Here is a 26,230-nt window from a genome sequence, read left to right as displayed (position 1 = left end):
AAAGTCCGATTGAGCCGTCAATCCAATTACTAATGGATTATTTAGTTGTATATAAACGTAGCCATTGTAGAGAGTGAACTGAAATCTGTGCCGCATGGACAGATTACAAGGTAATATGGGAAGAAAATCCACAGGGACAAGCAAAAAACAAAGTGGGGTCAAGTAAAAAGGAAACAGATGTTTTACCCCATCAGTCTTAAAGGAAGATGAATTGAGCCCAAACAGCCACAGTGTGCAGGAACAACAATTATCCGCATTGTCGAGTCATGTGTAGCTCAGCACAAAGGAGGAATTGTGGGTAACAGAGCACCACAAGTGCTTGGCCTGAACCCAAGAAGACTAAACTTAATTAGGGTGGATGAGTCAGTAAAGAAACACTCTGAACACACACCAAAACGCCACAGGCCTCGGCGTGGGGTGAATGACAATGTTCCTGGGCAGTTGAAACTATCTGCTCTTCACATAATAAACCGCTCAATTCAACATTTAATAATAAAATGATAGCAGGATAAGTAAAGATGCACAGAACAGATCAACTCGTGAATAAAACCCACTGAAAAGACTTGCTTCCCTACGCTGATGTATTTCCCATAGAAACAGGAAGCTGGGGTGGGGCACATTTTAAGTAGCCAGTAGTCTCATTACAGCATTGAACCATGATATGCTACTTGTTACTGCTAGTCAGTGTCAGGTGGTTTTAGATGGTGGTACGATGTCATTATAGGGAAGATTTGATAGGATACGCCCATATGTGCAACATGAGTCATCTATATAGTCTCTATCCTAGAATTGAAAGACAGTTTAATTTTAAATATGGCTATCTGCTAAAGATTATATTCATAATTCCCTTTTAGGAAGAACTGAAAGCCACCGAACTCTTAGTTTAGATTTCATGGGGTCTTAACATGTAGAAACTGACACATTCTGAGGATAGTCTGGAAATTTCCAGTGTAAACAAGAGGAACTTTGTTCATATCCTTGCCTCCCCCTGGAACTCAGGGAATACTTCTATAAACAATCCATTATTTTCATATTGGCCTTTGCTCTATATTCCTACACACACAGCCTTCTAAGGCAACATTCAAACTGAAATAATGGACCCTCATAAGTGACCTCAAAAGAGATGCAATTTTAAGGTAGCTTCCCTAAACAATATCTCACTTAATGTCACCATGAAATCAAAATGGTCAAGTTGTAGCTAATGTTTTACTGTTGCAGTGTAGCAGTGTGCGATATTGGGATTTTGTCGATAGCGGTAATGTGCTTGTACCTTGACCTGTTTAGGCCTGACTCCCAAAAGCTTATGACATTCTTCATATACTGTGCTGTGGTGTGGTTAGTTCACAGCAGTGACAGAAATTAACCTTTTCATTAAAGGGTGATGTCACCTTATATGGATTTCCAATGGCATTTCTACTTATATAAGGGCAATTTTTTCCAACCTTATGAGATGTAAGCATCATGTTTTGTCAAATTCTTACATCAATTTTGACGTCACAATATTCTATTTCAATATTAAGACAGACTGCTACCATTCAAATTAAATCAGTATCAACAAAATCCAAAAAACTATTTGTGTACTGTATAAGTGGCACAGAAGCTGCATCTGAAGCAGCATTTAGATTTACGCATTTACACTGCAATTACAATTGAATTAGCTAAAAATGCTATGAGATTCATGTTTTAATAATAATATTTAGAACAGTGAATATATGCATATGTCTGTTTTAATGAAATGATACTTTAAATACAAAACTAAAATTGCCAATCTGACACTGTTTTAATGACCGTGTCATTGAATCATTCATTCAACTGATCCATTCAAATGCCCAATTCGTCCGTTGAAATTAGTTAATTCACATGAAGCAAGTGATTATCTTTATAAATGGATTATAAATGGATTCATTGATTTGTAAAAAAAAAAAACAAAAAAAAAACAATGCTGATTCATTCAGGACAGAATTACCACTGAGTTGCTCAGAGACGCACAATGGTTCTGTTGCGGCTTTATTTGGGGACAATAAAGGGCGGGACAATAAAATTACCATTGTAGCCAGATAAGTTCCAACCCCTCCCCCTCCAGAAACTTAACATGAAAGGAGCAAATACCAACAAACCAACGATCTAATCAATTTCCAATAAACCAAATCAGGTCTCTCCCTACATTTTTTTCTCTCCTTTGGGAAGCCGTTTCACTCGGTCTCAATAGTGAAAAGACTATCACAGCTTCTAATTCATGCCGACTTTAAAGCAAAGGTTTCATTTGCTGACAATTTGATGAACATGCGCTGGAAATCCAAATCATGTATAACTAAGGCCTATTAAAAGGATGCAGTGAAACGTGCGGAGCGTCGAGCAGCAAGTAGACATGTCACATGTGTGAAAGCATGTCAATGGTGTGTTGCAGGTTCATCAGCAGCACTAAGGGGGGTAAATTAGGTTTGGCCAGCTTGTGAAGAGACTTCCCTAGCAACAGCTTTGAGCCTCGTACCTCACAATCAATAACATTGCCTACATCAGAGGAGAGTCAGCAGGGCAGCTGGTAATGCTGATTTTCAGTTCGGGATTGGCTCAACTGAAAACAAACATGGAGCGATCCCTAGGGATCCCGAAGCACTTTTGCTCAGTTGAAGGTCAGACATGTCAGGGGAGAGCAGTGTGATTGGGCTGTATTTGTGTCATTGACCTAATACTGCAAAAAGCTTGAGAAACAGCCGAGGTCCTTGAAGACAGAGAGAGACACAAGGATAGAGGAGACAGGAATAGATCACGCTTCAAGAAGCCCTTCCCAGCTTTGGCTCTTCTCATAAACATGCTAGGTCACACTGTAGTGGTGGAAACCCTGTTCAATATACAAAACTACAAGAACTGCTGCAACACATTAACTACGCCAGGTTTCTTCAATATCCTGAGCCAGACCTCTTCCAAATAATTTAGTTAGAATTCATTATCTTTAAAGTCCCCCTGGGGTGAAAATCAAGTTTAATGTTGTTTATACGACTATGTTGTGTTTTTAATGTGCTTTAAGTCAAACCATGTGTAAATTCATAAGTCAAAACCATTGCTGCTATTTTCTCCTTAAAACTGCAGTGAACCAAAGACAGTCTCAAAAACACGGTTTGAAATCACTGGTGTTTCTGACGTCACAAACTACCTTGTATCCAATCAGATCAACGTGTGATCGTCAGCGAGTGGATCTCTGAGCTCTGCGAGTGAGTGGAGGCGGGGCTCATTTGCATATTCATAGAACCATGAGGCAAGGGCGTAGAGTTACATTCAAGCTATTTTAAGGCATGAAGACATTTTTGTTTCGAGGAAAAAAAAAACAGCACTTTTTTGTTTTACAAAGTTACAGTACATGGAGTGGGTTTCCTCAGATGCTAACATAGAGATACCATGACCAGCCAAATACTAATCACTACGCTCAAATTAAACTTCACATTTGTAAATGAAAACAAGCTTTTGAAGGGCTCCAGACTAACATATTTACAGATGGTGGCACCAGTAGTACTGGGGGTGGTGGGATAATTACTATTATTTTGCATTAATAATACGCGCAGTAACTAATATTACGTTTATTTCTTAGAAATGCACATTTGACAGAAAAGCACTGAGCTTGAGTTGATGTGCAGATACAATTAATTTATTAACAACACTAACATGTAAAAGTTAGTTTTGATCAATAACATTTAAATCGGATAATATTTAGAGCTTTGAAGAGCTGGAAAAAGTGTGAAGCAGTTGAAAGTCCTTAAACTTAAAATGCATTAAATTCATGGTGAATGTTGGTGATTTGTGAACTAAAAATCCTTATATAACTTGTTAGTTCATGGTACAATGTTTCTCATGGTTTCCACAACAGTGCGATTTGATCTGAAATGGTTTATAACAGACAATTCTGCGCTGAATTTGAACACTTTCGCCTTGATCTCGCAACGATGTTATTTACTGCGGCGAATTTAAACGCTTTCTCACTGGTTCTCCCAGCACTGTGTAGTTTATTACGATACCAACATATTGATATCAGCGAAATTCCACAATTATTAACAACACAGGAAAAAAATAATTTTAATAGAGCTGTGCCAAAACATCTTTTACATGGATATTTTGACACAGGTGCTATTAAATGTTACATAGCAACCATGGAAGCATTTGGATTCGTGTCAAAAGAGAGAGCTAGGCTACATGATCCCATAAATAAAGCCATTTGTTGGCTTTGTATTTTGTTTTACAATCTGGTCACATAATTTCCACAAATTTAACAATATTCCATGAGTTGTTCCACTGGACATGGAATCTCTAGTTTCTTTTCCCACATCTTCACTCATGTCTCACCCATTTTTACAGAGGAGTGATTATAAACATTTCTTTCTTTCGTTTACTTTTAAATATGTCTAATATATTCGCATTCCTTACTGTAGTAAAAAGTAGAAAAAAAGCTGTAGGGCAAGGTATCTTTTTGCTTACACATCAAATTCTATTTAACACTGTTTGTGCTTGTTAGACTTGGTGAGGAACGTCAAGTTTAATTGTATAGCACAGATTTCTCACACACACACACACACACACACACACACACACACACACACACACACACACACGTAATGTAGTTTGATGTTCTCTGGCAACGCAACATTAAATATAGCCTAAAAGTGTATTTGTCTTTGTTTTGCAACTGCAGACTGAATATTATGACAATCACATGGACAAGCTGAACAGTTTACTAAAAAATCTCTCTATATATTTTTTTTTCATATAAACCACTATACTGCCCACACCTACAGAGGGTGTGAACATGTCCAAGCATACAAACACTGATGTGAATGACAGATAAATTATAAATATGTTGTAAAAGAGCGTTCAAATCAAACTTGCATTTCACACATCAGTTTTTGGAACTGTCTGTTTCAACTTTTTATATACTAAGATGAAATATATGTCGAAAAATATAGCAATTTAGTAATGTGCAGTGTTACATTAATTCATATAAATGAATAGGCCTATGACTAAATATTTTTTTTGAGTTAAGTGAACACCTTTTTTAGTTAAAACATTAAAAGAATTTAATTAAATCTAATTGGCTACAGTGGCTGTTTGGTTGAGATGAATTGAAGAAATAAAATTTACCCTTTCAGAACAAATATATAGAAATATATTTAGCAGAGCTGCACGATTAATAAAAAAAATGCTCTCTCAATTCAAACACCCACACGATCAAATAACGATTATATGAATGGCATTGTTACATGTTACACCAGTAGGTGGCGACTAGTGACTGTTAAAAATGTCATTGAATCATTAATTCAAGAGATTCATTCAGAAACGCTGATTCATCAAGTGATAAAACAAATCTTTATGACTGAGTCATTGAATGATTTTCAACTCTATTTTTTTTTTAATAATTCATTCAAATTAAACATTTTAAATTGACAGCAGCAATTATCATTTGTCAGAACCTCTAGTAAATTACATGTTTTGTTTAGTTGTCTGATCAGAATCATGATCTCTATTTGAAACAAACAAAAAATGTTTTACTAATTTACCAAGAAACGTGCAGCTCTAATATTATATATATATATATATATATATATATATATATATATATATATATGCGTCTGGTGGCCAATCTGCACTGATTTTACATGCCATAATATCAGTAAGAGGATATTGTGAAGGTTGAATTAGCAGAGCAATAGCACAGCTGGTCATAAAATATTGCAATCCACACAACAGAATGGGAGACATATCAGAGTTCAGGTTGGTGGTCATCTGTGACCAGGAGAGCAGGTCTTTGTGGTTGTGGTTGAGAGTTATGGTATCCAGGGTAATGTCAGCATACCACCACATGGACGAATCACATCCAACAGTAGCAACTGTTGACACATGAGGAAGCTGTCTGAAAGGGATGTCTGGATACTAACCCGGATTGTATTCAAAAAACATAATACCACAGCTGCCCAGATCAATGCACAATTAAAGGCGCACCTCGACTCTATCGTTTCCACCAAACCTGTTAGTCGGGAAGCTCCACAGAGTCAATATTCATGGTCAGGCTGCTATAGCCAAACCTTTGGGTCACCCGTCAAACGTTGGTTTCATTTGAGTCAAGAGTGCAAAATTTGGGCTGTGGACAATATTAAGAAACGTATTGTTCTCTGATGAGTCCACCTTCACTGTCTTTCCTACACCCGTGTGATATACGATGTGGAGAAAACCCAAAGCGGCTGAACACCCGGACTGTTGCCATCCAGAGAGAAGCACGGGGTGCATCAATAGCCATGTTTCCATCCAGCTATTTGTATACGCATTTTGGGATATGTCATTAAAAAAACGTAGCTCGAAACACCAAAATGTGTTTCTTCTATCTGATAAGAAAACATGCACAGAAACTACGATGGAAACACATTTACCGAATAAACTACCCGAGCAAAGTCTGTCGTCAAAGAGGTTCAGGACTACCTTTCAGAAGTGTCTGCGTTCCCAAACAGCCTCCGCCTCCGAAAGCAAGAAAACATGACCGCGTTTGTTACATTTCATCGCAAGTCATTTATTATACATAATTGTTATTGGCTTCTCCTACTGCAGCAACTTCCATTTTTCTTATTGATAATAGGGGTGTGTGATATGGCCAAAAAAATCATCATGATAAAAAAAATTTGATCTCAGTCAATATTAATAATTATCACAATAACATCAAATCTTTAATTCTTTCAAGTTTAAAGGCAGATTTGTGTTCCTAAGTGAAATTAGAAACCAGAACATTATTTGTTTTTTTTAACTCTTCTTTATTGCCAGAACATGACAAACACATAAACTAAATAAACAGATAAATCTTAATAGAAAAATCAATTTCTTCATGTGCTAACGTGCCATTATTGTTTGAAACAGGCGTGTGTTGCCTGACTTTGAGTATGTGTATCTTCAGCAGCACAGTTTGCAGCTCAAGCTGTGATATTAATAATTTTACATGTTTTGTCTCTTAGAAATGCACACACACACACACACATATATATATATATATATATACACACACACACACACACACACACACACAGTGACCTGGTCACTGTTCTGGAAGAGGAACGGCTCAAAATCCCACTGAAGGACTAGTATCCGTCATTACAGATCCTGAATTGGCCGCAAAACGAGGCCCAACACCATACTACTAATAAATTGTTGTGGTTTCATTTTCCAACCCCTGTATCTACTATACTGAGGCCCTGTCCACACGGAGACGCGTTTAGCTGTATACGTACTAATTTTTTATCGGATCGGCGTTTCGTCCAGACGGATCCGACGTTTTGGGAGACTGAAACCGCTATTTTTTGAAACCGGATGCCAGGGTGGATAAATCTGAAAACGACACCCTTGCGTATTCGTGTGTACGGCCAATCCGTATATTTTGTGAAACGATGATGTCATCACCCCACTTGTCGACTAGTCAGACGCGCTAAATCAGTATGCTAACAGCAACAACAACTGTGACTACTTGAGTTCATGCTTCAGAAGCTACTGAGCCTCTTTTATTTCTTTATTTATTATTTAGGCCTATAATGTATTTTTATTTTATTTCTTTATTTACTTTATTTATATTTCTTTTTTTAATGCTAAGATGCTTGTATTTTGTCTGATTAAGACATTTCATATTTTGTAGGGATGGGCATTTCAAGCAAAAATAATATGAGACGATCTTTGGGAATTATTTGATTATTATTCAAGAAACGCACCTCTGCCCCCTCATGCTCACCGGTAACACGGCGTTCGCTCCGACATTAAATTTCTCTGTACTGTAGGCCTACATGTTGTAGCCATTAAAGAAAAGTTAGTTTCATATTTATGTTTAAATAATATTTTATTTTTCCATTTCATATATGTTGATTATATGAAAAGTGAACAGCGTGAGTAGCCTAATCATAAGATGCGCAATATCGAGCCACATCATTTTGACCACTTCATTAAGTTTTGTTTTGTATAAAGCCTTTCTTTAAAGTGAATTTCAGGCGCGAGTGATTTCAATGTTAAGTCAATGCAAAGACGCGTTACGCGCGTAAAAAATTCCTGCGGCGCGAATGAGGCGAATGGCGCGAATTAAGCGCCTGGCGCGTTAGGCGCGTTAAGCGCGAATGATTTAGTTAGTGCTATTTGTGCATTCACGCGTTTGACACGAATTCGCGTCTGCCGCCCGAGTTGAAAAATCTGAACTTCTGCGTCAATTCGCGCCGCGTTAACCAATCAGGAGCCTAGCTGCTTGCTGCTGTCACGTGGTGAAGTATCTGGATGCTTCAATAAATTATTTTGTAATATGACTCATACGTGAATTTCGTAAATTGTATCTTAATTTTAATCAATGTTTCATCAACCAATATGCCTGGATTTAATAAATAAGAAGCAAATATAGCAGACAATAGCCTATAATCAGGACATGGAGGAGCCCACGCGATATAACTTGCAACCCACGTGAACTGGAGCCTGTCTCATAAATGAACAGAAACTCAGAAATATATCTAAGCTTGAAATGTCTACTTTTAAACAAAACAATTCAAAACGAAAAGAAACAGACATCTCTCTTATAATCCGTATGAAGTGGGCATTTATCTCTATAAGCACCTTCACCTACTGCGAAGGTGGCGAGTCAGCATCGTCACAGAAAACACTAGTTTATTAATAAACAATTAAAATGTCTCCTTGCAATATTTGACATTTTCATAATGATTAGGCTATTTGCCGGTTCTTTGTGGCAAGCTTTATGCTTTGGCTAACTAATCGAATATCGTGACTCATTCCTATTTTGTACCAGGCCATTTATGGTTTTTCATATTGTTCAATAAAGTTCTTGGTTAAAAAAAGAAGAAGCTACTTTTCCTAATATTATTGTATAGGCTACAGCGCGCAAGGTTTATGTGCAAGTCTTCTCTGTTTTTAGTGTATCTGTATCAGAATTACAGAGCCTCGTACTGGTCTGGTATGTACTACATCGGTTTTAGTCGGTTTCAGTGGTTTCGTGTGTACGCAGATATTTCTTGAGACGCCGCCGTGTTTACAGTTTTTTTTTTTAGAACGAGGAAAAAAAACGTCGGATAGGGAAAGCTCTGGCTTCGTGTGGGTGTGGCCTGAGAAAAATAAAATAAAAAAATCAAGCTATAACTTTTTATTGGCCAGCTGTAGCAGCTTTACAGGGGTCAATAAACGGCAGAAGAGCCACGGGAGGTGGTCATATCAGAGATGGCCCATCAGGCCTAACCTTTATGTGGCTTCACACATCTCTCTGATGCCTGTCTCTCGCTGCGGCTCTATCAGCCTGAAAGACTTCATAAAGGAAATGCAGATCTATTATTCATTCAAGCGACCCAACCATACAAAATCAGACAATGACATTAACAAAACACACTAAGAGATTATGTTTTTTTGTTATTTTACATATTCCTGTATATGCACTTGTCTTTGGGGGGAATCATTCAGAATACTGCAGTGCATATAGACAAATTTTGGACCATAAAGAAGGTAAACGCACAGAAGTTGTCAAACTGTTAAACATAATAAATTAATTTGCATCCCACTTTCCCTTCCGTTTCCCCTGACAGAGCTGAAATATTGAATTGTGGTCACATATATTATATATAGCACACCATCTATTTTTATGACAATAAAATACGAAAATGCTGGTGGACAGGTGCACTTATTAAACATCTCTTTAGTCTGTAATTTAACCTTAAATAAAACTAAATATAAACTGCATTTCAGTATAGACAAAATACATCATTATTCAGGCAACATGTGCATTACTATCAATGTCCAACGCTTTCATTTTTAAAGATTGTATGTAAAGCAAGCTTTGAACAAAATACACAGATGTAGGAATGTAACCTTTGAGACAAACACTGTATAATAACCCAAATGGCTGCTCAACACACTTAAGGACAAAGTTTAAACACTGGCAGACACCGCCCTGCCAAAATTACGGATACTACAGCGACGGCTGAGCTCATGAATATTAATTTCATCCTGCCGACGTATCCTAGAAACGCGCGGATGCGTCCAGTCACGTGACCTCATTAATATTTAAAATCCACGCCTTCGTTACAGCAGAATACGCTCATTCGTCGGCTGTCACTGCCTTTCAGCCAATCAGCGGCGAACGTCACCTTACGTACTTAATATTCATAATACACCAATTCTTCACCATAGTAAGAATCGTAAATTCGCGTCAGAAAAAAGAAGGAACTAGAAAACACATCGCGCCGCTCACGCTTGACAGGAAGGAAATTAGCTTTGATTATATTCAGGGGGGTTCTTTTGTTAATGAAGTCAGGAGTCTCTTTGAAAACACAAGACAGGTTTATGTGTACAAATGCTTCCTAACATTTAATCTGTGCTCAGGCAAAGATTGCGTTAATCTCCACCGTTAAGCGCACTTAGCGTCAGATTCAGGTAGATTTAACACCCGCTGCCAGGCGCGATTCAATTAACCGGGATTTACACAGGAAAAACAAAAAAATAAAATCATGATGATGATGATGATGGACGTTTTTCTACCACTATTAATTTGTTTTACAACCAACAGAATAGATTTCCTTGCAGATTATGCCTAAGGAAAAAATATAAATACGGCAAATTAGCTATTTATATATATATATATATATATATATATATATATATATATATATATATATATATCAAGTTGCAGCTGTGATCCAGGAAGTTCCTCCTCATGCTAGCAGGCTAATGCTACTAGTCGACCATAATAGGAAGTTTTATAGAAAAAAAAAATTCAATATGACTTCCATCAGACTCCTAACATCATTGACAAATCACGAATTCATGCAATAAAACAGTAGATTGTGTGAATGTTTATCTCAGCAGCAGAAAACAAGTTCTGAAAATGTCCCTTCGACTTCTTGGCCCTTTATTCTCAGTCAATATATAATGTCAAAACACAGTTTTAATATGATTATACATCATCTCGCCGGTCATGTTATGGACATGTCTAGATATCTGGATTATTTCAAAAGACGATCTAAACTGAGCAGAAGATCAGAAAACATGCAGTCAGACTCTTTTCTGAAACCAAATCCCAGAGTTTAATCTCTAGATTACTCTTATTTTACATGGAAAGGGCAAAATCTCGAGCTTGGAAATGCTCGTTAACTTTGATGTTCCGCTACAGGCTTTTCGGACAACGCCTGATGACCAATTCAGACAGAACTGGGTTATCAAAATGAAACTGGAGAACACAAAACCCTCCAGTCTGATCCGTGACATTAAATGCATGCTTAATTTCGCACTGACCATCTTTATAAATGGCTGTACATGTAGCGTGTGGAGCAGGAAGGAAATACATGTTTCAACTTGCTGTCTTGTGTCAACCTGCCGTTGCTACCGAGCTACGAAAGATGCAAAACTACCGGGAAAATTTTTAAACGCAAGCGAAAACCCTGTCATTTCCCTTTCTGAGTGTTACATGAGATATTCGTGGTGTTTCTGTTGTGAAAACTTACCGTGGACCAGCGGGTACTGCGAGTTTATAGGTTAGAGAAAGCTTCCCTGACTTCTCAATGGCGCGATGAGGGAGCGGCGGCGATGCCAGCCAGAGCGACACACTTCCGGGAATACCGTCACGCGCCTGACGCTTTCTGCGCATGCGCAACAAATCCCTCGTTCTTCTCGAGCTCAAACGAAACAAAGTGGTGGGAATGAATTCGTGGATATTAATACAATAAGAGTCTGTTTTTCTTGGTTTCTAAATGTGTCACGTTGTAGTTTATTTGTGCATTTAAATGTTTGTCGTGTCATACATCTATCTAATAATAACGCTATTATATTAACGTAAACATGATTGATTTGCTTACTGGCGCGTTCGAATCACTGCTTCGTGAAGATTCGAATCATTTGTTTTGAACGTGTGATCCGGAGCGCGAAACAAACGGCCAAAGTCACGTGATCTCAGTTAACGAGGCTTTACGTCACAACCGTTTCGGAAATTCGATAGGAAGCGATCTCGATAAACCTGTAAACACAAACCATTTTCCAGGTTCGAGCGATGTTCTCGAATCAATTTTATAAATTTGTATACTTGCAAAGACCCATTTGTTCAATAAAAAGTGGTAGTTAATGGTCTCTCATTTGCCTGATTAAGCACGCTCTCCATAAAACAAACTACAATTTAACAAGACACACATTTCATACTGCTGTTAGACGATTTGTTAGTAGCATTTCATGCATTACTCATTGTAGCCAATCAGAAACCTGTATGAATCAATGTGCCTAGTACATTTCAGGAAAGGGACATGTAACTTTAAAAACAGATCTAACTGCAAAACTTACAATAACCTGGTATTAATCACCACATTTGTAAGACAAATGTTCTTAAGGCTCCTTGTCAATATTTTGTGTAGCAACAGACATTCAGACCAAAACAACATTGTAGCTTTTAAAGGGGTTACAATACCTATTAAAACTCATTTAACTTTTACAAAAGCATCTTTACACTAATCATAAAGGCAAAATATACAGATGTAGACATCTAGTGGAAGGCAGGAGTAGTGTGCTTTGTCAATTCATTTATACACCTCAAATGCTGCATAAACTTATGATTGACAAGTGTTCACAATTCTCTGTATTGTGATGTTAAGTGCAAGATGTGTGCATGGAGAAAGCAGAGACATCATGTGGTTACTAAATACTGCAGGTTTTTTATTTCAATGATCTACACAAGGATGGTTAAAGATAAGAACATCCCTTAAAAGCCTACAGTCCAACCAGGTTTTCTCAGAAAAAAAATAAAAAACAAAAATAAAACAAAGTAGGTAAAAAACAAGCATTTTAAAAGGAGAAAGTCTGTTACACAAATTTAAATCACTTCTGAAGACGTGTAAAACATCCGGCATGTTCAAAGCTATTACAACGATGACCACTCTTCCCATGTCGGAACAGCGGGGAACGCAGCTTGAGGTGTTGGTATTTAGCTGGTATCCATCTGTTAGAAGAACAAAAGCAAAAGGAGATTAGTACCAGATTTGATGTAAAAAAAGCACATTTTACAGGGTTCACACAGCTTGGTTAACTTCAATTTCAAGGACTTCCCAGGCCTAAATACCCTCAAATTCATGAACTTAATGTAGGGACACGTTTGTTGCGTTTCGTTCCATGTGAACTTCACAGCAACATACAACACTTAAAGCGTAAATGCGCGTAACTAATGTAAACCAAGCAAGCTAGCATGCATAGGTCACAAAGTGTTGGCGAAATAACACATTAGCGGACCGGAGGGAATATGACTTTCCAGATAACTTGCACAAAATAAAATTCAAGCACTTTCCAGGGCCTTGAATTTTTTTCCACCCCCCAATTTTAAACTTTCAATGACTTCAAAGACCCTTGGGATACTTGATTTTAAAAGCCTCTGAATGCATTAACACACCCTAGCATTGTAGGCGTCTAGCTGGGCGTCGAGCTCTTCCGCGGAGAGCTGCTGTTTGCTGCTGCCGCCACGACCGCCTCGCCCGCGACCTCTGGATCCTCCACCGCCTCCTCCACCACCTCCGCGTCCCCCACGACCTTTCTGTGTGCCAAAGTTTCCGATTCGGTTTCTGTTCATGCCGCCACCTCCACGATTGAGACTGTGGGGAAGAAAAGCAGCAATTCAGTCACGGGAAACATTAGAAAATAGAGGCAATAGACTAAACCAATTTTTTGTAACCCTTACCCCTGCATCGGAGTCCGCCTCTGTGCATCAATCTGTGATGTAACAAGCTGAATATTCATTGGGCGACCTAAACAAAGAGAGTATACACAACTGAAAACTGCTGCCAAACTCACAATGAATTTAACAATAAAGCGAAATCGAACAAACTTTTGTGATGTCATTGCACGAAATCAGGCCCATACTAAGTTTGTAAACCCCTATCACTTGCTTCTGGTAACTGTATACAGAGTCATAAATATGGATTCTTACACAAACACATTGCTTCAGGAGGACTTTATCCCTGCAGTCGCGTTGTTACTTTAATGGATGCACTTTTTTGGGCTTCAATCTAAGCTACCATTCACTCATTATAAAGCTTGGAAGAGCCAGTACTTCTAATATATCTGACTCTTTGACTAAAAGAATAAAATCATACACCAAGGATAGCTTGAGGGTGAGTAAATTATGGGATTATTTTTGGGTGAGCTATCCCTTTAACTGCGCTTTGACCACTGTAATTTTGGCTGCATGTTTATTTTGTTATTGAGTAAAGTGCGCAGCACATTTACATACATTTGAACGCCGCTCTCAGCAGTGCGGACGGCATCAGGGTGTTCGCTAACAGTATAAGCAAAGGTATTTCAAACTTCACCCCAAATCAAAGAACAAAACAACTTAGCAAGTATATCAGGGCCTGTGAAAAGGTACCGTGGGAGCCTGTAGGATGCACACTTACCATCAAGGGGAACGCCATTGTACTGCTTCATGGCTTTCAGGGCGTCTGCTTTCCTCTCAAAGTGAACGTCCGCAGTGCCAAGGCTGCGTCCCGACCGATCGTAATGTACCGCTGCCTTCTTTAGAGTGCCGAATTCTGCAAAGAGCTCCTGTAGCAAAACAAACCATACATAAGCTGCAGAAACAACCCAATTTCTCAAAGACTTTTACTTATAATCCGAACACTACCTGAATGTCTGCATCAGAGACGCCGAAGTCAAGATTGGATACGAGGAGTTTGCCTCCCGTCTCCACGCCCGCTCCTCCGCCTCCACCCCCGCCTCCTCCGCCAGCGTTCGCACTGTAGCCGTTGTCGAACAGGTCATGCTGCCACTTGTCTGGGAGCTGCTTGGGCTGCAACAGATGAGAGAGAACGCACCTGCTGACTTCGGGTCCCCAGTCTGTCACTGACAGTCCACTCGGCTGGGTGTTGGGGCAAGCAGGGGGCTCCGCTTCAACAAGGCCAGGGACACCCAGTGCGCTTACTGCCATTTCCAGAAATCCCTGCCCACCCCATCACTACAAACAAGTAAACCATGCCAGCTCCGGAACAGAGTTCAAATCATGTTCTAACTCTACTGGATGGATGTGCAATTCACTCGATCTCAGTGGAGGCAAGCTTAACCCTCTGGTGCTCTGTGGTTGTTTTAGACCAAAAAAAAAAAAAAAAAAAAAGGTGATTTAAGAAATTAAACTCTTGGTATATGGGGAGAGGATTTTTTTTGTTGCTTGTGATCAAATCATGGGAAACTATAAACAAACTGAGGGGGTAAACACATGATTTGGATATCATTTTCAAAGATAAGACCTTTTTAGACTACATTGTGGCTAATAATAAAAAAGACAATTGCCTAAAAAGCAACTAGGAAATACAGAGCATTATACTTTTAACCACTTATAATAGCATTTTATATCCCTCGTGAAAGTTAACCATGGTTTTATTGGTGTAGCAAAACCATCATCATGGTTGAATTGGTTGTATTTTTAGTGAAACATGGTTAATTTTTTGTACAGGACAGAAATAAATGGTGCATAACTTAGAGGAACAGTGTAGTAACTTAATTTCATAATTAACAGTTATGCCTATTGTTTTGACCACTTAGCATCAAAAGTGAAACCAGAGGGTTAATTCAAATAAATGTACATGCAATAACCGTTTACAAGAGCAGGTTAACAACAAATGAACCCATCATAGCCTATTGTTTCAAACACCAGTATTCCCTCAGTAACTTCCCACCCCTTTGGCAGCAAGCTAGCTACCAGCAACCCCAAGAGTCTCTTGCCGTTCATCCAAACGAATCCCAGCAGGTCTCCGTTAGGTGGACGATCCACTGGTCTCCGGTGAGGAGCAGCACAGTAAAGTCCAAAACACACGGGGAAAACAAGGAGACCGAAAGTGTCCATGATGGAGCGTCCATTTTGAGGCCACGCCATTTTGACGTGCTTAAATAAAGCCCTCACTAAAGCTCAAACTAATCAATTTGAAGAGGTGAACCTCCATTAATTCCTGGACAAAGATGGCCAACGTCCGTTTATCCTGTACGACTCCAGCACTATGTAACTTATTTTTCTGCTTTAAAATGATATTGGCCCATGAAACCCCTCCCAAAAAAACAAACAAAGCCAAATTCCACCGAGGAGGTAAAGCCTTGTTAAAGCTGGGCTTTAATGCACAAAAAAGGTGGAATCTTCTAACATCTGAAGGCAGACCACGTGAAGATTGATGTCGACGAACACAAAGAAAGGTTAGGCTCAACGAAAGGCATCCGCCGTCCTCAAAATGGCGCCGACGGCCTCTGGGTGGATGAATAGGAGAGACACACACGCTTCTTCACGACCCACGGTGTTTGGTGCTCACACGAAGGGCAAGAGAACTTGGGGAGAGAACACATTATGCACAATATACATCTAACGAGCTTCCCCGAACTAACGTTACACTCCCAGAGAAGCTCCAGGGGGCATGAGCTCGCCGCCATGTTTGCTGGCAGCCTAGAAAGATACAAACTGGGCTTCACCCACTGGCATGTGGATGCGCCCTTGATTTTCTCCGCTTTCTCCTACCCTGCTGTACGGCGTAGGTCTGCTTCTTCCGCGGCTCAGGTTCTGGCGGGTCCTCATGGGGCCCGATCCCCCACCGCGGCCTCCAAAGCCTCCGCCTGTATTTCCGAGCCGTCCGCCGGCGCCGCCTCCTCCTCGGGCGCCTGTTCCTGCGCGGCCCCCGCGGCCTCCTCTGCCGCCGCGCCCGCCTCCGCGCTGCCGGTTTTGCTTTATAATGTCGTCTAAGGACATATCCATCTTGTCTGCCATCGCCTGGCCTTTGTTAACGCTAAACACTGAAGTCAACTAAAACAAAAAAACAGCACGTTTGAAGTACTACCCTGCCCCTGCGCTAAAGCTCGCTCAAAAGAGAGGAAAGAAATACACGAACGTCTTCACGCCGGGTGACGCATTTATAGCGGGAACGCTGATGACGTACATCTGCGAAACGAGCGCTTCCGGTTTAAATTCCTCACCCGCTGGACAACGGTTTATTTATTGTGATTTAAAACCAATGCGAGACTCGATGAATTTCTCACTGACTTTTTAGTCCAGTCATTTTAAGCCAAAATGGGGGTCAACCTAGAATAAATTGCAACAGAGGTAAACTCAACCGATTTTGTTTCCTCAATATGTCCTGTGTAGCCCCGAAGAATCCCATTAGGGGAAAGTTCCGAAAAATACACAAATATAGCCTATTCATACGCCTATTCGTTCTTTTTATAGCGTGAATATAGGGTAAAACCTTTAGATATTACCATGAAAATTACCGAGTTGATTACTTACATCAAGACAAACAAAAAATGTATTACAAGTTTTTTTTTATTGTTTTTAAACATGGACAAACGGTGCATAATCTAATTACGTATGTGCTAATTTGCATACCCAAACCTGAATCTTTTTGACATATAACAGTAAAAGACTTCATTTTAAGGTCTGAATGAAACTCATTTAAGCTACCCATGAACATTAATACATAGAGGCAGGAAGAAGTACTTTAGAAACCAGTGATTAATTATTATTGCAGAGATAGGGTTTGGGCATTGTGTAAGTAATTTGATTTTTTGATCCAGTCACTTTTTATTTTACCTACCTTTTGTCTTCTGCATTCTCCTATATGTCTCCTGTTCTTGTCTCAGATTTATCCCCCAGAAACAGTCCCACGGAGCCAGCCCCAAACCCCATCTCTGCAATAATAATTAATAAACGCTGGTTTCTAAAGTACTTCTTCCTGCCTCTATGTATTAATGATCATGGGTAGCCTAAATGGGTTCCATTCAGACCTTAACATTAAGTCTTTTACTATCGACAAGATTCAACAAGACATTTGCACCTGGCGATACCCAATGTTTGGATCTGTTTGGGTATTTATGCACATTAGCACATACGTAATTAGATTATGCACTGTTTGTCCATGTTAACAAACAATTTCAAAAAACTTGTAATACATTTTTTGTTTGTCTTGACATAAGTAATCGACTCAGTAATTTTCATGGTGATATCTGAAGGTTAAAGTGTTTACCCTATTCACGTGAGAAAAAGAATGAATAGGTTATATTTGGGTCTTTTTCAAAACTTTCCCCTAATGGGATTCTTCTGGGCTTTTTTCCCCTTACTCATGTCATACTGAGGACACCAAATCAGTTTAGTTTGCTTCAGTTGCAATTTGTTAAACCTTTTTTGATAAAATGACTGGACTATTTAGGGGTATTGGTTTTCGAGCTTTCCAAACTCATCGAAATGTAAATTAAATATACTAATAGTATGCCTCACTAAAAATATATATAGTTTTAAAATTATAGATTCAACGTTGTAGATTTTCTTCAAAAATATTAGAAGCTAATGTAAGTGTTATGATTTTCTCGCTGACGAAATACGTAACTGTTATTGGTTTTCGACCTTTTAGAAATGTAAATAAATATACTAATTGTAAGCCTCACTAGAATTAGTTTTTATAAATGATAATAATCAAATGTTGTATATATAGATATGCAGATACATATATATATATATATATATATATATATATATATATATATATATATATATATACAATTTTAATCAAGACCATTGATATTTGCTCTATTTTCAAATTATTCACATGTTTTTAATCACATCATTACATTTAGATGATCATATCATTACACACAAGGACAAATTCTGAAGGCATAAATTTAATAAATTCCGCAGTATTTCGACAAAAGTCATAAAATCAGTGGGATATTTGAATAACCTTTTATTTAATTTTCCCTGAAATGATTTATCCTCATCATTACTCATCATCATATGTCTGAAACACCCAAATATGAAGCCAATTTAACTTTATATATTAAAAACGCCAGCGTTTTGAGGTAACAAACAAATACTGACAATGAATATGTGCCCATTAAATGCATAGTATTTATGAAAAACATAAACCTATACATAAGAGGCTTGTGATATGTTTAACAAGGGCTTTTGAGAAAGATTTACGTTCATATAAATCATATTATCTGCAGAATCACGATAACTTACCTGAACTTTTCCCACTTTCACAATAGCCTCCAAAAAAGGATGGTAATCAAAAGATAATATAATCACCAAACATTATGGCTTAATAAAACCTAGAGCCTCCCTAAATGAGTCTTGCATGCAGATGACAGGAACTAACCTGGAATTATGGATAGAGGAACTGAAACATTTATCAATAAAAGTTCATTTTAAACTTTCCCAGTTCTTCCTCATTTCACTCATCTCAAAATAATTCATCCTTATTTTGTAAGAAATCCAAATGTTTTAGTCAGAGACATGAACCATGATTTGTTACAAGTTTTCAGCCTAAAGAGTGTTTGCTTAGACACACATTTGTATACGGCCATGAGCTGAAGATGTGTCGAGAGGATTTCTGAATCATCTCCAGAAAAGCATATTTTCTGACGCTGAAAATGCTTTTACATTACATTACAGAAAAGCACACAAAAAACCTCAAAGACAACAGACAAACCACCAGGATATAAACACAATGCAGAGAGGCTGAGATAACATAAAAGTAACCTTTATTTCCATTTTATTTTAAAGCCTGGGAACGAAAGATGTGGAAAAGCCTACTTAAAAGTTCTCGATTTATAGTTAAAAATGGCGGTACATCTACTAAAAATATATGCTGAGCCAAACTCACCAGTCCTATCAGACAAAGCTTTCTAAGTCTTCTAATCAATCATTCGATCCATCTATTCATCTACTAACTCAACAGTCAGTCAGTCACTCGATGAAGATGCTTTAAAAAAGGAGTCAATTCCAGGACTGCATCCCATTCAGAGAAAGTTCGTGTAGAGTCGCTCCAACAGTTCAAATGCTCTGTGCCTTTCCCGTTTGTCATCTCACCATCAAAAAAGTGCAAATGAAGAAGAATCTAAACACAACCAATGGAGAAAGAAAAAAAAGATCCTGAAACAAGTCTGTTATTTTCCCATCTGCCAAAAAAAAAAAAAAAGCAAGATCAGAGAGCCCGGATGAGCATGAAAAACAGGGAATGGCCACTCAAACGGCTCTTAAACAGACGTCAGCCAGTGAGTCCAGACCACGGGTCCATGAGGCAGAGAAGAGAGGAGCTTTCTGGAGTAATTCTGGACAAATATCCCGGCTCGTGGCTCTCTCTATGTTGGCCGACAGAAGACTGAGAGAGCAAAAAGGTCCCGAATGTAAAAGGGAGGACAAAAAAAAAACTGGTGGGTCAGAAAGAGAGGGAATGGTCTAAGACTTCTTGGAGTCTTGTGTGTTCCTCTTCTTAAGGTCACTCAGGTCCACTGGTATAAAAGCTGAGAGAGACAACAGACAAGAAATGAAGTTGACCCGTTTAAAAACAAGACATTAACATTGTCTGCATGAATGGGAAAATCTATTTCTGGTGAAAGAAATGCAAAAATGAAGAAGAATGCCAAAATATCTGTATATTTATTGTTTTGTGGAGGGGGTCAAAACGACAATTTCACCTGAGATTTGGAGCCATGACTTTGGAAAAATGACTTTAGAAGATGGCAGCATCATTATTTTATTTTTACACAGAGATTGGAAGGTCTATTAGTAAAATCTGTTGACTTCAGCAATCTTTTTTTCATTGTATGCCAACTGAGACTGTTCAAAAAGTGCAAAAATCACTTTTTTGCCTCAAGTTTTTATGCCTGTAACTCAATAATTATTAAAGATATCTTAATATACGTTTTAGATTCTCATTCTTAACAAACTTTCATTATGGTATCTTCATTTTAAAGGCCCCATATGATACAATCCCAGAGATATAGAGATCTTAATGCGGCTCCGTGAGTAAATTGGTCAATAATGCACATTTTAGTGGTCAAAACCCAAATGTGGGTCACTTTGCATTAAGCTGATGCTTTTTTCTTTTAAAGAGGAATATCTGAACAACAAATAATGTTGAAACTAGAAATGTATTCCTTTTTCAAAGTTGTCATGCATGTCACTGTAAAAGTGACCCACATTTGGTTTTTGACCAATGAAAATGTGAACAACAGACCAATTTACTCGTGGAGCCGCATTAAGATCTCTTTATCTCTGGGATTGTATCATATGGTGCCCTTAAAATGAAAATACCAAAAGGAAAGTTTGTTAAGAACCAGAATTTAAAAGGATAGTAAGATTTCTAGAGTTACAGGCATGCAAACATGAAGCAAAAAAACACAACAAGTGCTTTTTGCCTTTTTTTAAACTGTCACTGTTGGGATATAATGAAACAAAGATTGTTAAAGTTAACAAATGTAACTAATAGACCTTCCAATCTCTGTGTAAAAATAAAATAATGATGCTGCCATCTTTCTAAAGTCATTTTTACCCCCCTGTAATGTGGCTCCAAATCTCAGGTGAACATTGTCATTTTGACCTCCTTGACAAAACAGTGGATTTCTCAGTAAATATACAGCCATTATATTTAATATTTTGGCTTTCATCACTATTTATGTGTGTCTTTCTTTAGAAAAAATAGGGGAAGACGGGGAAGTGTCTGAAATTTGCATGATTTGACATGGAATGACTATATTATAATAGCGACTGTCTTGTCTTGAGGAACTTTTACATGAAAATAAACTTACAATGTAGGTTTGGATTTGGGTTTTTCTCCACATACTCTTGTGGTCCACGATCATTACGTTCACTATTTTGTGGGGATTTAATGTCTCTCAAAACGCAAAGCCATGCTGGAAAGAAAACACAAAAAACAAGAAGAATTACAGCAACATTAATGGCTTGAAATCAAGAGCTCCTACACTTTTTTGACCAATGAATTTCGATGACTTGCACATGATTACAGGATAAGGATTTTTAAAAACGAATCTGTAAAGATTGATCCATAAAGTAAAGCAGTAATTCTCAAACCTTTTTGCCAGGACCCCTTTTGTAGAGAAAAATATTTGACAGATTTTTTTACTTTACATTAGAAACTGAAGTTGTAATTCTAATTGAAAGCGACACTGACAACATTTTTCATCTTTAATAGTGTAAAGCTGATTGTGTTAACACAATCTATTTTATAAAGTGCTATATGGGCTGTCACTAACTATTTTTTTGGTAATCAAGTAATCGGTCGATTATTTGCCGATTAATCAATTAATCGGATATTTTTGTGGTAATAAAAATAGACCTCAGCAAAGACCTAAGCCTTTTAAAATGAATTAAAATACATATAACATAACAATGGAGCAATAACATTTACAACACAACAACAATTAATTCACATGTCCACTTAATCTTTAATATTTGGCGAAGAACAGCATTTACTACAACAAAAATGACATATTCCCATGCTTTTTATATATTTGATAGTTTCAGTGATGCTCTCAGGCCTGGGAATCACACGTTTTCAAGGTGAAAATGGTGCTCAGCTATAAAGGAGTGTGTCATGTGCAGCCGTCTTACTGTCATGAATGAAGCGCACATTTTCTTCATGTGCTGGTGTGAAAAGCTCTCCTGTATTTGTTGGCGATCGAGGGCTGGAAGTCCTCTTGTACGTGTGCATTCTAGGAGTGGAGGAGCTGGAAAACACACACAAAAAAACATTGAATAAGATGCTTCATTATGACAAGATGCTTTATGAAACTGAGGAACTGTACTTGGGTACAACTCCAAGCATCTAGCCACATACATACTAGTGTGTTTTTCTTCTTTCAATTCCACTCATTTATTTTGTGTAGTATTAAAAAGTATTTTTTCCCCCAGGTTTAGGGTACGTTTACATTACAATGATGTACTAAAATGTTTATGTACTAAATGATGATACAATGATGTACTACAACTAAAACGTTTTTTTTCTTTGTTTACATTGTCAAAACGATCTCAATCACAAAGATCCATGAAAACGAATATAATCACTGTATTATTCATGCCAGGGTAGTAGATGGCGATGTCACATTGTAAAGAAACTACACACACAAATTAACATTTTAGTAGTTTACACAGTAAGGGTGTCGTTTTCAAAAACTTGCACTGTGAAACCTATTTTCAAAAGTTTGCACTTTCAGGCCCCAAAAACGGCATTGTTGTGTAAATGACTGAACGGCCAAAACGCATATAGTTTTCAGTTTTCAGTTAAGAACGTTAGCATGTGAACGGCCCCTAAGAAGTGAAGAGCATGTCAAGATGTTAAACTGAAACCGGTCACCTGAAACTGTGAAAAGTTAAATTCAGCAGAAGCTGCTTTTACAGAAGTTTAAAACATGAATATGAAGCCTTTGCACATTTCCGGTGTTTACAGAAGTCATGATAGAAACATCCATAAAAAGGTGAATGAGAAAATACAAATAAATGAATGCATTCTTATTTGCATCACCAATAGCAAAAAAGACAAAGTTTCTACAACTTTTCAAAACAGGAAAAGAAACACAGAGGGACTGATTACAGCAGAAAAAGAAATGTCCAATTTACCATCATTACCTCTAAGCCGTTTTATTATTATTTACTTGCAGCAGCATTCATTAGTTTGTTTTTGTACGCTACTTGTTTGTTTGGAATCATTATGATTTTTCGTTCATAATTAATGCCAAGATAATATAACACAAAGTACAGCGTTATAAATGTACATTATTAAAAATGAAAATACAAATTACTTTGAAAACACTATTACAGTCTGTAAAAACAGTCCATTGTGTTTGCTCTCAAGTCAATAATGGTTATATCTGGATATTAAAATGCATCCCTTTTTGTTGTGAAGCGTCTCATCAGCAAAGCAAGGACTCATGACTTTACCTTGTCATTCTGTTAAAGTCTCTTGCCTCACAATCTCAGTATGAGGCTTAACAGGGAAGCTTGCCCGTTCTTCAGTGTGTTTTCTGAGGGAAAAGTAAGATTAAAGTAATTCAGACGAAACACATCAGTTGTCACAAAAGTGTATTTGAGTTAAAGATCCATTAAATCAACGACACGCAGAGTTTATTAACTGATATGTTAAGAGCAGCAGCACCATCAATGGATCACATATATCTGTAACATGTGCATGTTGATGTACAATATACAATATAAAAGAATGAGTTGTGTTGATACTATATTTCTGGTTGAAGCGAAAGGATCGGAAGGTAATTCAGTGACTCGATAATAATAAGTGTTTGTTATTGTTCATGAGATACTGGCAGCTAGTATGCTAGCATTGTTTTCATAGCTTTAAACTGATCCTGACTTCACACGCAATCTGAGCGAATGCACAGCGAATGCATCGCCAAAAATTCAGACTAATGTTCACACAATGGAAAACGCATAAATTGAGAGTTTCAAACCTGTCTGTTTGTTTCTCTTTCTTCTGCTGTGTCTGTATTCAGGCCTGGCTCGGCCGAAACGTTGCTAATGCCAACCAATTATTTCCGGGTCTGCCGAACAAGCCGAGCGAGAAGCGCATGCGCGAAAAGCGGTCGAATATTTTCTATTATTATTATTTATTTTATTTATTTATTTAACAGGGACAGTGTATGGTACTCAGCCATACCAGAATTAGCTACAAGCTAAATTTCATCTGTAGTCCCTGGGCAGGAAAGGGTAACATACAATTAACAATCCAACAAACCATATAAATATACCATAAAACGTCATCACGCAAGTAGCCTCTCAGACAACAAAGTTTCACATTCTTTAACCCTTAAACAGGCAAGAGTGGAAAATGCTAAGCAAAAAATAATTTCATTTAATTTTTTATATCATCTGGACTTAAATAAAACATATCCAAAAGATTTTTTTTTTTAAATTTGAAATAATTTGGATTTTATGATTTGTGTCTCCTGAGATACGTTGCCTGATTAGGGTGTAAAAAAGGACCAAGTCATTAATCTGTTAACTGTTACTGCCACTGTATGTTAAAACAATTATATCCCATAACTTCACCTGATCTAATGTTGACAAATTATATATCATTGGAAAGCTTACGAACTCAAGATTCAGCCCGTGAAACCCGTTTTGAAATTGGACGTTGTGTTACCATAGAAACGGTACTCTAAATTATTTTAATGGGCTCCTCCCCTTTTGGGCATCGTCATGTTTCATAATTTATGATCAAAACCTTTTCTAATCTTGACAAAACACATATTGTCGGAAAGGAGTCTCAATGTTCCATATTTTGTGACAGAAGTGATATTTGGACAGAAATGTATTAATTTGTTATGGCAGAATGCATACAATTAATGCAATGGAATGTAAGTCACCCGGTGGCCATTTTTGGTATTATGCCAAAACAAAATCTCATGGGAACTTCAATTTTTGTGATATCAACTTCAAATTTGGAACACAACTTGGTTAGATATATGGCTTTGATTTTATAGTAATTTTATAGTAAAAAATATTTTGTAAAATACATATTTTGTAAAAAACAATAAATATTAAGTACAGTATATTTGATTTAATGTAAGTTTTAAACTTCCTTAACTTTTTCATACTTTAGTTTCTTGTAGTGTTTTCACTTCAGCAATAATCTGCTGACTGTTTTTTTTAAAACAAGACCAAACTTAGGTCTATATTCAAAAACATTCTTGAATTACAATCATTTAAGTTTGAATAGTGCATTTTAAATAGAGCTAGTTTAATCCCTTTTGTATACCCTAAACAGGCAACGTGTCTCAGGAGTTACATACATTTAAAAAAAAAATAACAACATGTAACTTAATGTTCTCCTTCAGCACCTTAAGACAATGTTCACAATGTTAGCAGAATTCTTCTTTTTTTTTCAGAAGAAAAGTAAGTTTAATATATATTTACTTATCTCAAAATCTGAATGTTCTGCACCACTGGCAGCCATGTTGGATTTAGGTCAGGCTGACTAACTGATCACAAAAAATTTGAAGCAAATCATGTGACCAGCATACTCAAGACAGACCAGGCTGTCATAAGTGATAAAAGAATTTGATGAAAAAATCATTCTTATGCCCCAAAAAAGACAATAAAAACTATGTATCTAGTGAGACACGTTGCCTGTTTTAGGGTTTAAAAAAAACACAATAAAACAGAACAACAGAACAAAATAAAGTGCAATATTAATAAACACACCAATACAATATTAGGACACGACAAAAAATGAGTTTTTTGAGTTTATGATTAATTGGTACATGATTGTATAGATTTTAGCCATAATTTTACTTTATATTTAAAACAAGTAAATGTACTAATGTCTCTAATCTCATTTGGGACTAAGTTCCAGTACTTAGAGGCTCTGATAGAGAAGGCTGATCTGCCAAACTCAGTACGTCTGCGCTGTACGGCACAGTGACCTCTACT

General features: G+C 37.5%; 3 protein-coding genes across 3 annotated transcripts in view; all 3 read right to left on the bottom strand.

Moving 5' to 3' along the window:
• Positions 1-11,641, bottom strand: part of arhgdia (Rho GDP dissociation inhibitor (GDI) alpha) — a 28,364-nt gene extending 16,723 nt beyond the window's left edge. The window contains exon 1 of the mRNA XM_077211626.1: positions 11,496-11,641. The gene's annotated coding sequence lies outside the window, so the exon portion shown is untranslated. The remainder of the gene's footprint in view (positions 1-11,495) is intronic.
• Positions 11,642-12,664: 1,023 nt separating this feature from the next.
• alyref (Aly/REF export factor) lies at positions 12,665-17,071 on the bottom strand. The gene is made up of 6 exons (XM_077211622.1): positions 16,517-17,071; positions 14,645-14,809; positions 14,418-14,565; positions 13,703-13,769; positions 13,418-13,616; positions 12,665-12,973 (listed from the first exon to the last, which is right to left on the bottom strand). The coding sequence occupies exons 1-6, from the start codon at positions 16,760-16,762 to the stop codon at positions 12,959-12,961; spliced, it is 840 nt and encodes a 279-aa protein (XP_077067737.1). The 5' UTR covers positions 16,763-17,071; the 3' UTR covers positions 12,665-12,958.
• Positions 17,072-19,510: 2,439 nt separating this feature from the next.
• mcrip1 (MAPK regulated corepressor interacting protein 1) lies at positions 19,511-24,349 on the bottom strand. Its single transcript, XM_077211590.1, has 5 exons — positions 24,250-24,349; positions 23,726-23,808; positions 22,400-22,515; positions 21,577-21,681; positions 19,511-20,289 (listed from the first exon to the last, which is right to left on the bottom strand). The coding sequence occupies exons 2-5, from the start codon at positions 23,731-23,733 to the stop codon at positions 20,225-20,227; spliced, it is 294 nt and encodes a 97-aa protein (XP_077067705.1). The 5' UTR covers positions 23,734-23,808; positions 24,250-24,349; the 3' UTR covers positions 19,511-20,224.
• Positions 24,350-26,230: the final 1,881 nt, after the last annotated feature.

This window comes from Siphateles boraxobius, unplaced genomic scaffold, assembly GCF_051911475.1.
Source record: "Siphateles boraxobius isolate OS27281-9 unplaced genomic scaffold, OSU_SipBor_1 66, whole genome shotgun sequence".
NCBI lineage: Eukaryota > Metazoa > Chordata > Actinopteri > Cypriniformes > Leuciscidae > Siphateles > Siphateles boraxobius.
Note: the sequence above shows the minus strand (reverse complement) of the source record. Positions and strands in the feature narration are given on the sequence as shown.